Source organism: Caenorhabditis briggsae (genome assembly GCF_000004555.2).
Source record: "Caenorhabditis briggsae complete genome, chrIV, whole genome shotgun sequence".
Classification (NCBI taxonomy): Eukaryota; Metazoa; Nematoda; class Chromadorea; order Rhabditida; family Rhabditidae; genus Caenorhabditis; species Caenorhabditis briggsae.
This window is the reverse complement of record NC_013487.2, coordinates 8,493,876-8,508,225: the sequence shown is the minus strand read 5'-3', so window position 1 is coordinate 8,508,225 and position 14,350 is coordinate 8,493,876. Positions and strand designations below refer to the sequence as shown.

At 39.5% G+C, this 14,350-nt stretch overlaps 2 protein-coding genes across 2 annotated transcripts in view; one reads left to right on the top strand and one right to left on the bottom strand.

The window, feature by feature from the left end:
• The window catches only part of Cbr-klp-12, a gene marked incomplete at both ends in the record, with an annotated part of 17,560 nt that extends 4,246 nt beyond the window's left edge, over positions 1–13,314 (top strand). Inside the window, 15 exon segments of the mRNA XM_002633291.1 lie at positions 525–915; positions 1,067–1,351; positions 1,399–2,120; positions 2,167–2,304; positions 6,447–6,550; positions 6,707–6,782; positions 10,364–10,451; positions 10,559–10,654; positions 10,701–10,866; positions 11,242–11,433; positions 11,677–11,898; positions 12,142–12,278; positions 12,323–12,933; positions 12,981–13,169; positions 13,213–13,314. Of these exon segments, the coding sequence (XP_002633337.1) occupies positions 525–915; positions 1,067–1,351; positions 1,399–2,120; positions 2,167–2,304; positions 6,447–6,550; positions 6,707–6,782; positions 10,364–10,451; positions 10,559–10,654; positions 10,701–10,866; positions 11,242–11,433; positions 11,677–11,898; positions 12,142–12,278; positions 12,323–12,933; positions 12,981–13,169; positions 13,213–13,314 (3,519 nt within the window).
• CBG06077 lies at positions 2,662–3,388 on the bottom strand (the record flags this gene model as incomplete). Its single annotated transcript, XM_002633292.1, has 4 exons — positions 2,662–2,700; positions 2,844–2,961; positions 3,012–3,178; positions 3,230–3,388. The coding sequence occupies 4 exons, from the start codon at positions 3,386–3,388 to the stop codon at positions 2,662–2,664; spliced, it is 483 nt and encodes a 160-aa protein (XP_002633338.1).
• Positions 13,315–14,350: the final 1,036 nt, after the last annotated feature.

The following is a 14,350-nucleotide window of genomic DNA, read 5'->3' as shown; positions in this document are numbered from 1 at the left end:
AATTTCAGCTAGATTGGTTCATTCTCCGCGGTTTCGCGGAATTTCCTCCATTTCTCCGAATTTTTCTACATGTTGGTGAATAACCCCATTTGACTACACTTGTCTCTTTGACTACAAAGTCTCTTTGACTACACTTTTTAAAAATTTTGAAATTTTCTGCATTTTTTGTGGGCGTTCTTACGGTAAATAAGAAGATTTGAAGCCTAAGCCTAGAATTTTGAACAAAAAACTGACAATTCCAAAAAAAATCACAGTGAAAAAAGTACTGAAATTCGCGGCAATCAGCAAAAATCTCACTTTTTTCGCTGAGATTTCACAATTTTCATTAGTTTTTGTTCAAATCAAATGCTTAGGCTGAAACGGTTTGCCGGAAAACATAAGTTTTAGCCTAAGCCTATAATATGAGACAAAAATCAAAGAGTAGGTGTAGTCAAAGTGTAATTGCCGAAATCTTCCAGTCGGAATTTTTGGAATTCCAAATTTTGTCCCAAACATTCTTCTGTAATCACAAATCCGTATTCCAGAGCGAAGTCAACCATCTGCGATTCCGTGTAAAAGCGTTGAATGAGACTCTCGACATTTTACGAACGGAGAACATTGACTTGAAAGCGAAGCAAGAATTAAATGCAATATCCGCTCTGCCGACAAGCGCTGACGGAGAAGTTGATGCAGTTCAGTCGACGTTCCGGAAATATTTGGAAGAATTAGAGCGAACGAAATCACTACTGTATGAATCCCAATCCACATGTGACCAGTTGAGGAAAGATAATGCAAAATGGAAAGCTATTGGAGCATCTCGTGGTGCAGGAGGTGGTGCATCTGAATTTAATAGCCAGAAGCTCATCGAAATGGCAAAGATAGAGCTCGAAAAACAAAGGAAGATGATGGAATCAGTAAATATTGGAGGAGAAAATGGTAAGAAAGACTTTATTAAACATTCAACCTTTTTCATACATTTCTGAGAAGTGACTTCCCTCTCATTCTAAAACATCGATAAACGGCTTTCTTAGTTTTCAAATTACTTTCTCCCTCCAACTACAACTATTCATTTAAACTGAAGTTACAGCTTCATCGGAGTACTCATCAATGGCTCAAGACGAGGATGGAACAAGCAATGAAGCTGAAGAGCTTCTTGATGAAGAAGATTTGGATGAAGATGAAGACGAAATTGCAGCTGAGAAAGAGCAGCAAGAAGAGTCGGAGGCATTGCAAATTGATTTGAATGAAGTGATGATTGAGTTGGATATCAAGGAAAAACTCATCGATCAATTAGAAAGAGCTGAAAGACAGAATCAGCAAATCAGAGATACGTATGAGAAGAAGCTCAGAGAGTTAATGGAACGAATCAAGGGTATTGTCTAATTATAACAATTAATCCCCTAATATTGGTGGTTTTAGATACCGAAACTGAAAGAGATCGTGTTCTAAACGAGGGTGGAAAACGAGGTGGAAACAATGAACAGATGAAGGCAATCAAGCAGGAATACGAGCTGAAAATCAGTGATTTACGGAAAGAGTTGAAGAAAATCGAAGCACTTGATCGAGAACATTTGAAAGTGATTGCCAAATCACAGCGAGAACTTCAAGAGAAGACTAGACTAAAGAGTGAAGTTGTTGATTTGAAGAAGGCCAAAGTAGAGCTGATCAAAAAGATGAACGAGGATAAGAAGAAGCAGAAAGCTCAGCAACTTGCCAACGCTCGTGCAATTGCAACCAAGGAGAAACAAACTCGCCTACAAGCTAATAAAATCCGAACTCTCGAAATGAAGGATAAGCAGCGAGAACAGTTTTTGAAAAAGACAACCCAAGAAGTGAATGCTCTACGAAAAGAGAAAGCATCTGCTGCAGCAGCCGCTCGACAAGCCAATAGAGGAGGACCATCTCGTGGTGGTGCTCCTGTTGTCAGTTCTCCGGCACGCAGAGTTCGGGGAGTTGTTGGTGCTACTCAGGCGATGAAAGAGCTTACTTTCTCCGCCAAAGCAAGTAAAGTCAAATGGGATGTTATTGTTCGGAAAATCGAGGAAAGCGCTAGACGCCGTCAGATTGTCCAGAAGATGGAAGCAGAGTTAGAACGATATTTGAACGAAAGGCATGCAGTAATGTTGGAGATTGTGGAGAATGTAGATTGGAATTATTAAAAACGGATTCTACTATTTTCTTTTTCAGGAAAAGCAATTCACCCAAGCTCAAGATGTCATCTACCGTGACGGTCTTTTAGAAGCAATTGACAGTGCCAAGGAGAAACTTCAGTATGTGCAAGACCAAATTACGTACCAGCAGAAGTTGATTTGTGATGTGGATGAGGTGAGTAGACAGTGTTTCAGATCAGCATTTATTTCCAAAAAAATTAGGTAATTGAACAAAAAATGTTAAAGAAAAAACTGGTTCAGAAGGGGGATTCGGATATGAACCGAAGGAAACGAGTTATACAAACAGACAAGAATTGGAAGGGTTCAAAAATGGAAACAGGGGAATGAAGTGAATGGGTTTCAAAGAAAAAAGTTCAAGAGTTAGTTGGTTTTTGAGACTTTTGTGGTGGGGAGGAACGAGGAGAAGGAGAAGAAGGGGTTAAAAGTTGTTTTTTTTTTGATGATCGCTACCCGATATGGAGAAAAAAGAATAGAGTGAAGATGAAGGGAAAGAAGTCGATTGAAAAGATGATTAAGATGGGATTGAACCACGTGTTCCGGTAACTAGGACCTGAAATATATACATTTGTAGTTGAATGGACAACAATGAGACAACACAGACAGTTTTCAATTGCTTTTATAACCGGAAAACAAGGATCAAGAGTTCCGGTTTCCGGTCTGGTTCCTTTTTTCCTATTCTGTTTTGATTCTCACCTGGGTTGGGCAATCTGAGTCTGCACTCATCCCAGCGGCAATTGATCGTTTGCTGACTCGAGCTCCGATGGTGGAACGACGTTGGGAGAGATCTGGGAGTGGCTCTGGCTCTGGTGGGCTGAAATTTTGGTCTTGCTAGATACGAAATTTCAATTAATTAGTACTCACTTCTTGGCTCTTTTGTAGGTCATGATAGTGAGAAGAACGAAAAGAATTGCGCAAATGGCAGCTGCCGATGAGAATACGGCACGACGCCATCCGCTTTCACGACTGAACGCCGCAAGCCAGATACTGATGGCCACACTGATCAAAAGACCCATCACACAGAGGAAGAGCTGAAAGAAACACATGAGATGCTTTCAGAACAGAAAATGTTTTCAACTCACCTGTCCACCTGGTGTGATTCGTGAATGAGACTGTGATGGAGCAGTAAGAATTTGTTTGATAGGTGTCTTGTAGACCTCTTGTGAGAAGCTTGTCTTCATTTGAACACTCGTACGCTTCTCATTCAGTTTGTTTGACCGATTCTCGCTGTTTGAAGTCATTTTGGCAACAATCAGAAAATTGTGCTGTAAGTTGATTTTAAACTGAATTCGTCAGAGTTTCATGAAAACGCAAAGATGAAGATGAATATAATATCAAGATTGATAAAGTCTGAATCATCTGAACATGGGCTTTCAGGGAACCTGAATCTCCCAAAATATTGTCGAAAAAGACCACTATAAAGTCAAAAAGAAACCGAGAAGAAACTGAGTGGCAGAGGCGGGGCTAATGTGGCCATCATCATCATCATCACACGACGATGCTCTTCTACTCTCCCCTTCTTCTTCACCCTATTCATTCTCTATCACTCTCTTCAGTCTCAAGCTCGTCTCAAACGAAGACATGATGATGTGTGCTCACTCCTCGTGTATGCTCTTTATCTCCACGAGGCGCAGAGAGTCGAAAGAAAAAAGATAACGGGTCTGTGAAGCAGGATAACTGATGATTGGGAAAGAAGCGATGAAAAATAAGGTGGAAAAAGAAACATGACAAGTTCGAAACACGCAAAGATGTGTTCCTTGGGTTTGCAAAAAACGGAGAAGGTTTAGCTAGGGTAAAGAACTTCTTGACAAATAGGTTAATCTAGATTTCCAGAGTTACATCTAGACTATCACACTAAAAGCTTACATATGGAGATGTTAGATTATCGCAGTACTCATAAAAGCATATTCTGATGATGTTTGATTCTGTGGTCAAGATGGCCCAGACAAGATTAGGTCATTTTTACCCGTTTTGGGAGCTTCATCAACATGTTGTTTTCTGTGTTCCTTTTTGATGTGGGTCTGACGTGATGCTTCTCTTTTCGAATGTTCCTCATTTGAATCTTACAGACAAGATAATGAAGAGGGTTCGCCAGAATTAAGGCTGCTTAGATATTTGAAATTTCTTCGAAGCTGTCGAAAACAGGGCCATGGGCAGGCTACCATGGACCCAGCTTTCCGTTCTTCCGAAAATAAGCTGAGCAATCCAGAAACTTCTTACGTCGCTAGGCCGCTTAATCCTACTTATCACAAAAGTGTCATAACCAAAGAGCCGCGGCCTGATTTTAATAATTTAGTTTACTTGTAAAGTCTTACTTAAGTCTACTGTTTGAATTGAATTTCCACAATTTTTTGGAGCATGACATGTTCAAAAAAAGAAAATACTATCCGTCACGCTATGGAAGGACAATGAACTCATTTGTCTAGAATTCAGCTGACAGCGCCTGTAAACAGAATGCCTTCTTACTCGTTATTTTGTTATTCAAAAAAGAGAAACGAGAAGAGTACTGCGAACTGAAAATATCTAGAGTCTCATATAGATTCTGCAAACTAAAAAAAAAAAGATGAATCCTACTACTGTAGATGTGTCAGAAACATAAAGCGGATAAAATTGGTTCTTTTGGTAGTGACAGCTAGAATGAAGAGTTTCGATGTGTTTTCAAGATACTGAGAAAAAGAATTGTGGAAGAAGAAAAGAAAAAAAAAGAAGAAGAAGTGCTGGAGAGGGGTTCATCAATTCGGACATACAAACACTCAGTCGAAATAGAAGAAGGAGAAAAAAGGAGTTGCGAATTGAAATTAGGCGTCGGTTGAGTGAGCACGCAAAGAAATTGAGGAGGAGCACATGAGAAGACGAATAGGCTCATTTTGCTGGAAAGCAAGCTTTTCTTTTCGAACAATATCTGCAAGAGTACTTCAAATAAGGATAGGTTAGCTTTGGAGTTTAGAATGTGGCACACTATAGATTACTTTGACGGATTCGTCTAATTCAGAATAGATCATTTTCAAATCTTAAGATCTTAATCGCGTTTAGGAACTTCCCCTAAAGCTCATCGTATCGAAAATTAGTTCATGGAGCCGCCAGGAGAGTAGCCTTCTATCCTTGAGCTAACGAAATACCTGTTGGTTTCTGTTGGCTCTCGTTTTGCTCTACTGGCACCTTCTCTTCGGAAGGTTATTCAACTAACCAGCTCAAAATAGATTCGCTTCCAATCTGTGGTCCCTCATCTTCTTCACTTCCAAAACACATCGAATCCCATCTTCTTCACAAAGATAGGTGATATCAGTTGGCGAAGAAAAAGAGTTGAAAAAGAGAGAAATGACTCGAAACGAAGGAGTGAATGAGCTACTCGGGGGAAGCAGCTCAATTTGAGACGACGAAAATTGAGGCACACATACCAAAAGAAGGGGAGCAGAGAAATAAAACAGGGAATTGTTTTCTTTTTGTTCGTTTGCTTATTTTGGTGATGAGGAGCTGGGGTTCCAGATGGAGAACGGGCGCCTCGAATTCTTTGTCTTTCATTTGTGTTCTGCTTGGAATGAAAAGAAAAGATCATTACATGAGTGTCTGGTTATTTTGGTTTATATACAGAATGAAGAAGGAAAACAGTAGGCGTTGGGAATACGGTAGCTCAGTCAAAAGACAGACGGATTGCAGATAAATCTGCGATTTGGATTCCACTATATTTATCGGCTGAATACAAAATCAGAAAAAAAATCTGTTCTGAAAATCGTCGCTTTTTCGTATTCTTGTCCCTCTAAAAAACTACAAAAAATATATTTTTGTCTCTTCTTTTCACCTATACAAAAACTAAGAATAGGGCCTCATTAGTGGAAAAGGGAAGGAAGAGCACACACACACGCACATGTTTACTCTTCTCTCTGAAAAATTGAAACACTCATTAACTACAAGGTTCTAAACTCACTGCTTACTTCTCTTCTAAAAAAGAAGGATTCATTTGAATGAGGCATACGAAGATTACAGTGGAGTTCATCGAGAATTTATGAGATATCTGGGAGCAGAGGAGGCAGCAAAAATGAAAACGAGATGAAATGTGGAGGAGAGGCTGGAATGGGGTGGAATTTGAGAGTAGGTTCCAGAGCACATACTGGTTTTTGGCCGATGCGGCGGGGGGAAATTTAATAGATGGATTCAGAAAGAATCGGATGGGGGTAATGAAGTTATGAGAAATGAAATTAGAGAAATTAACTTTGGAGTGCCTCAAACAGATTGAACACACTTTTCATATTTGAAAACTGGAAATAAATATTGAAATTCAAAAAATTTTCGAATTTTCAGGATATATCTTCAAACGCTGAGAACGAACCAGAGCTGGATGTGGGACTGAAAAAACAGACAATCAAGCAGCTCTTCGACGGATGTGACACTTTGAGTGAAGCAAGGTAAGAGAGAAAGAGACACAAAAAATGAGACAGCTGTCTCATATTGGACCTAACAGGAAAGTAGAGGAGGATTCATCAATTCTATCTGCCCTGGGTACCACCCCCACTTTCTCTTCTTTTTTTTGAATCAAATCTTTGTCACGTATCTGATTGTAGATATCTTCTGCAACACCTGTTCGATTTGTGCATTGATAAAGCGGTGCTTGCGGCAAAAGTGGAGGCCGAGTTTAAGGTAAGTGCGGCGCCCACAAAGGGATTTTCTCATGTTCCAGAAACAACACGAAAAAATGTAGAAATAACAGAAAAAGGAAAATTTTCTCGAATGTTTAGCGGTCTACGTTTTGGCTCTCCGCGAGATTTAGATTTCAAACTCAATCAAAAGTTATCATATTAAACCACAAGGGATCAATGACGTAGTATTCTGAATTCCAAAAGAATTATGAGAACCAAATTATATTTTGAACCCAAGCAGGAGTTCCCAAAGAACTTTTATTATTTTGAAAACAAAACGAAAGAAGTTCTGATGACATTTAAAGTCTCATTTTTCTTCCCCCTTCTGGACCTCCGAGTTCTTCTAGTCACGTGTATGGTGCCCACCACTTCTGCTCTCACCCCCTATTCCGTTTGTGCCTTATTTGTGACCCCGCCTCTTTTTTTCGTCTCCCTGGATTGCCCTGGTATCGAACTGGTTCTAGCCTAGATTATGTAACGAACTTGATCTTTTGAATAGGCGAAATTTGGAAGAAAGATAAGAAGAAGGAGAAGAGAATTTTCATAATTTATTTATTTCTCGTGCTGAAATTGCATTTCTTCAAGCGAAACGAGAGGAAATTAGATGGAGGAATTGCATCCGTTTTTGGGTACAATTGGAATGAAAAGCTGATCGAATATTTTTTTATTCGGGAGCATTTTGTGTTTCCGAAACAGCACTGCTCTCTTTCCATAAATTCTTCTCTTACTCAATGATTCTTCAAAATTCTCAGAAGGGAATATAAGTGCCTGAGCATTTTTCTCTTTTATTTAGAAAAGTCAGGAATCAAGGAATCCAAAAAATCAAAACACGATTTCCTTTTGACAAGAATGACAAATGGCAATTGGAAAAATGGGTATGTCAATGTCAGTTCTGGTGCATATTAAATGCAAATTGAGCCACAGAGATAGCCCGTCGGAAATGCGTGCAGACTTTACGAACGTTTTTTTTCGCGAACCCTCAGATTTTTAGGTCACTATTTACTAGGAAAAAAATTCCAAAAATTACAAAGGGCTTCATGGCTAGAGATGCCCGGAATGTTAAAAAAAAAGACAGAATCCTGAATTCGGAATCCGGAATGAAATGTACTTCTCGGAATACAGAATCCGAACATCTCTGATCAAAACTTATGTTTTTAGAAATCAGTCTTTAGACAACAAATAGTGTCTAGACACTTCCATTCTAAGATTCTATTGTTCTACCTGCACACATAAATAAGAAGACCAGACCAATAATGGGGAGAAAAGTGGAAACTGAGAAGATAAATACGTGCCGGATAGAAAACGGAGCCCGAGAATTCGTGTTTTCTTCTAGAACACACGATGCTCAATGTTCTTGCTTCATTTCTTCTTCTCTCTCTCAAAACAAGGGAGCTAGACACAAGAGACAAATTGAGCTGATTGTGTCCGGAAGACAACAGAGAAGAGGGGAAGATGGATGATGAGCACAAACTGCTTTTCAGAAAAAATTATCGTTGTTTGTTCGAGGCTTTTCTCTGGACAACAAAAAGTTACCTTTTTGCAAAGGAACTAGGTCAGTGGGCATCACAGAGACTCTAAGAACTTCGAGAACGATTAAATCATGAAGCTTCTGATAGGATGTCTTAGAACTTTCTGGATTTGTTCTCATCACGAGTTCTTTATCTTATATCAGGATGAAAATGTCCTGAGAGGCTTTAGAGGCTTCGTGTGGCCCCAAAAATAAAAATATTCAATTTGTCAGGTATACTATCTTCTCAATTCTTCTCTTCCATATGGCTTTCTGGCCACAATGAAGGGCTCAATGAGCACTTTTCAAATTGAATGAGTTACTCTTTCGGTCTACGTCTCACTCGTTTGCCGCAAGAGAGTGATGATAGTCCTTCGAGAACTTCTTGGAGCTATTTTTGGGAAAAGAGAGTTTGAAGGTGAAGAGGAAAGAACGAAGATAATTTGAAGAAGAAGAAAATGTTGGAGCAAAGGGAAAAGTGTTCAACGACTTCATTCAAGCGTTCTTTTTTGCTTTAGGAGAAAATATTTGTGAGGGCTGGAAAATAAGGGGGAATGCAGCCTGCTCAACGACCCGCAAGCACATTTTTGCATTTCTAAATATGGACCTCTTCTTCTCTATTTTCGAAATAGTGGCATACGAAATTTTGAAATGAAGAATTTGTCACCGCAAGCTAGAAGCACCCACAGAAACGCCGAAAATTGATGTGCCGCGAGGCTTAGATATTCGAGGAAAAAATGGTCGCTTTTCAAAATAGAGCATCAAAAAACACATGAAAGAATAAGGGGAATAACAAAATGTGAATATCAAAACTATATAGTCTTAGTTTTTGGAAATCTGCGAACACCACCACACACTAAGAGGAGCTATATTTTGATATATTCAGAGGAAAACAAGGTGTTTGGCCTCTGATTTACTTTTTGACAAGGACGAAGACTGCTCTCTCCAAAAAACCTCATTACGAATGGAACGAACAACAAAATTGGTATAAGAAGAGAATTCATAAAAAATAACTTTTTGAACATTTCTGTCAAAATGCTGAAAAGAAAAGTTTCAAGAAAAAACACAAAAAAGAGGAAGAGAAACTGGAAAGCCAAAATAGTGAATGTTTCTTATTTGGTCCTGAGAGGCTGTCGTTTGGCTCAAGACAATCTTCTTCAGGCAATCTTTTTTCTGCCTCAGAACGAGAAGCCATTCTGTTTTCTTCCCTCAAAAATGTACGAACGGCGCCTTCGAGAGCACCCCCATTTTCTTGTTTTTCGGCAACTGCCTTCACTTTCCCATGGGAGATTTCCGTCCGAGTAAAATGTAGGAGAGGGTACACCTTATGTATTGGAGGGAAAGAGGAAAGATACATTGAAATAAGAATACTAGAATTTTGAGAGATCTGGAGAATTAACTTTTCCGGTTTTGAACGAGTCCTAGATGTGGGATACTGTAGAAGGATGAAACTATGATAGTTCAAAGGAAGATCTGTTCATTCAAATATGATTTTTTTTCCTGATAAAAGTTCATAAAATCTGATGAGAGCTTTCCGAACGAAAACTACATTAACCTTTGAAGTGTTTTTACTTTCCGGATTTTTATCGGTTTCGTCCGGTTTCTAGATATATTTTCCACTATGAAAATATTACATTTCCCACTTTCAGAAACCCGTCGAAAAACAGTAGAAACTAAACAAAATCCGGAAAGCCACAATTGTTTTGAGTTTACGGTAGTTTTCACTCCTTTCTCTTCCACCACTTGTATTTTCATAGACTTGACAATAACGAACATGCACACCGCTAGAAAAAATGTAAAATCACTCTGAGAATCCAATATAATCGGTCACTGCAAAAATGAGGAAATCTCTCTCCCCTCTAATGCTCTCCGATTACCCTCATTTGGTTATGTGCTCGGTTTTCATTGGAAATTCTTGAAGCGACTTCCCACGGTCAATTACTCTAAAATGTTTAAGCAAAAAAAGCAACAAAAAAACACGATAGGGAAGTATAAGAACATGAAAGACTATGTTCAGAGTTGCGCAGAATTGTTGAATACATGGCTCACCCTGTACATGAAATGTAATATTTCAGGAATGTGCTGCTCGGATTGAACAACTAGAGCAACAATCATCTCTTAAAGAACAACTGCTCACTTCGATTATTGAGGACAAGAACTTGGGTTAGTGGGATAAGAGAACTTGGGCTGCAGTTCATAATCCAAAAATAACTATTACAAAATGATTTTATCCTGAAAACCAATATGACTAAATATGTTTTTTTTTCCAGTGGACGAACTTGATGGATTGGTTCCAGCCGATCTTCGTAAAAGTAGAACATCATCCCAAAGCTCTCTGCTTCGAAGTGTGTCACCGTCTGTTGTCGGTAAGAAACAAACCGTATTCAACAATTGGTAATTTTCAATTTTCAGAAGATTCTCACACTCTTCAAAACTACAAAGTCCGAAGACACACAGCTACACAAGAGGAACTTCTGTTTGCCTCTGCGAATGCTTCTGATGCAAATGCAAATCCAACTAGTGAAGCGGCGGCTGATGCAGGAGATTCGGATGAAAAGAAGGATAAGAAGAAAAGAATGTGAGTAGGGATTTAAGTTATCTGATAACTTAAAAGATCGTTTCCCGGGAATCATTTTTTCATTGGATCCTTGAGTCACATAGACACACTGCACGTTCTCCCCTATTTGTAGTTTACATCACTTGCCTCACTCCCGATCCCCTAGATACACCAGCAAGATTGCCCACACACAGAACTAATCAACAAAAATTGTATTTTCTTTTTATATTCCGATCCGAACTTTTTGTGTCCGGTTATAGTCCAATGTCTCTCGTATCTCTATGTTGTCTATGTTTTGTGGCGTCCGTCAGAATATGTACTTTATTGCTATCCGCCTGCTATCTGCTGCTTCATCCGCTAGTTTGACTGTTGTTTTGATATTCTGTGCTGATTCAGCGCCTTCGTTTCTACGTCGCCAGCCTCTACCTCATTTGCTAACGGTCCAACATCATCTCCATCGTTTTCGCGTAATACTCGTCTGCGGAGTACGGTAGGAGGAGTCAGCAATAACAACAACGTTCGCAAACCGGTGGTGCAACCACCAACGATTGTGAATGGGAATGGGAAAGTGTCGACTGTCCGGAAAGGGTTAGTTTTTGTGATTTTGGTACTTAAAGCGCTGTAATAAGAAGTTGAAGCTAGTGTTGTGCAAATTGTTGTTAGTTTTTAGTGTTGACTAATTTTTTGTAAACACTGATCATGTGACCGTACTGTGAAACAAAGAAATTAAGTTTTAACTTTGATCACGTCAATATGCTTTAGTTTTCCTGACGCCGCGATTGTTGCTCATTATGTTGTTTGATGTTGTGCTAACTGTCGTCTCAATTTTAGGTTATCACGTCTTCCTTCAGTGAACGAAGATCCTGAATACGGTGTATTTGCCAAATCGTTCCCAGGACGGTCCCGTTCCAATCTAACAGCTTCTTCTTCGCCGTCGTCTGCTGCTCTTCTAAATGCACGTGGATCAACGTCGACCAAGTCGGTTTTTGCGCGAATCTCGCCTTCATGGCTCAGCGATACGTGCGCCGAACTCATAATGCGTAACAATAATCGGTTTGATATCTCTCCGCCTCCTAATTTTTCACCTGTTTTCAATCACCTCTACTGCACGGTTTTCATGCTGAAAATATCACCGAAAACAAAAATCACTGCCGCATGATTTATACACAGAAAATTTGTTGGAGAATCTAGAATAGTTACCATATGGCTTACTTCTTATTTTACTCTCATTCCTTCCACAACTGCAGTTTGCATATGAAATTCAAATTCTCTAGGAGAGTTTCAAATTTTTTCCAGAAAGCAGAGCCGAATCCTACCAGTGAAAGATGGAATGCGAGGATCTATTCTCACCAGAACTCATACTTTGGAAGGTCATGGAAGAGGTGTTTTATCAGTTGATGTTACAGATACACTCATGGTAACTGGATCCAAAGGTGGGAGTATCACATAGACTATAAATATAAGATACGTTCTTTAGACCGGACTGCCAAGCTCTGGGATATCGAAGCGTGCCGAGAGATTCGAACATTGGGAGTTCATCCCAACAATGTTCACCTAGTCAAGTTCGTACCATATTCCAACTATGTCTTCACTTTCTCAATGTACGAGGCTCGAGCTTGGGACTATCGTTCTCCAGACTGCATTTGTGTAAAAGTCTTGAATTCGTCCGGACAAGTGAATGATGGGGATTCAATTGACGTTTCTCAAGTGATGCCACGACAGAACACAATTCCATTTTTGGAGACAGTCATCACAGCTGCCGACGTAGATCCCACAGGAAGACACCTCTTTACATCATTCGCTGCCTATGTTCGTGTGTGGAATCTCAGTGAGTGGAAGCCTTTGGGACGTTTGAATGCCGCGTCCCACTCACCCAAGTCGGAAGTATCTTGCCTTCGAACGACACTGTCACCAGAAGGAAGTATTTTGGCTTACACTGGATCGCGTGATCATTATGTAAAAGAGTATGACGTCGGTTTTGGAACTGGAGTCATCGAATCTAAATGCGAATTCACCCCACCACATTATGATAATGTAACTGCTGTATTGCCATTGAATGGACACTTGTACACTGCTTCTAAGGATTTGGTAAGATAGTCAATGTGGGATTCAAAAATTGTAGTTTTTATTTTCAGAACATTATGAAATTCTCTCTGAAAGACGGCAAACGTGAGCATCTGGAGCTACGGGCTCATCAACAATACATTCAATCACTGACTGGTTTTGGACCAAAAGGAAAAGAATTTCTGGTGTCTGCATGTAAAGATGGAACTCTCCGTTTCTGGGATGTGGCTTCATCTAACCGAATGAAACTTGTAGAAGAGGTAAGAGAGCATTCGAAGATAATTTTTAAATTGTTGGTTACAGTACTCCAAAGCACATCAAGACGGCATCAACAGCATGTGCTCCACAAAGGCAATGCTCTTCACCGCTTCCGGAGATTCTACCGTTGGATTCTGGAAGTCGAACATCGAGTAGTTCTAATGTTTCTTAAACGTTTTACTTGTACTTTTTTCACTTTTTGCTTGGTTTATTGAACAAAATCTCTTAAAATTATTGTGATGAAATAAAGAGCTTAATATTTTTGGAACTGTTTCCTGTTTATATTAATAAAATAATGATTGGGCCCAAACATGTCAGGATTTCCTGGAGGGACGAAAAATCGAAGATGACGAGCGAGCAGCAACAAAAAATTTTTCGGATTGACGAGCACGATCCAGCCGGATCCCAAAATGAAAACATGTATTATTGGGCCTCATTGTCAAACAATTATTATTTTGTTAGGGATTTGGATCCAACCCTAGAAATATAAGTTTTGCAGTAAAGTAAAATGCCATTTTCCAGCGTATTCCCTGATGCCAGTGATATGGTACCCCCATGTCCTGATGCCATTTATATGGTACTCCCATATGCTGATGCCAGTGGTTTCGCAAGATTCCCTGAAGACAGTGGTTTTAGTCAGGTTTTTCCCGGTAAAAACCAGATTCTCTTTCATGTGCTGAGCCTCTGCGAAAGGGATCAACAGACGAAAAGTCTGGCTAATCAGTACACTTTCATGCTGTTTCTCTCGGGCAACCGTAAACCTCGCTTTTCGAAGCGATTTTTCGAGATTTTGTGCACTTTTTGGAAATTTTTTTGAAAGAACTGAGGAGAACAGGAAGCCTGGACACTCGTTTCTTTGCAAGCTTTGCTTGATTAATTTTAAATTTTTTTCTAAAATCTAAGATTCTCAGTCCCCGATATGAGTGTTAAACACCTACTGATATTTTTGATATTTTGGCCTAAATTGCAAGCCTGGCACAGTTTTGCCGCACGGTTTTTGGAATTTGCGAGGTCTCGAGATTAATTTGTTGCATGTTGACAGTTTGGTTATTTAGGTGTGAAGATTTTTGGATAATAACCAAATTGTGAACTGACTTTTTTTCGTTATAATACTTCACCAAAAAGGGACTGCCCTTTCTTATGCCGCGTTCAAAGTTGATTTCCAGGAAAAAATCGGGGAAAA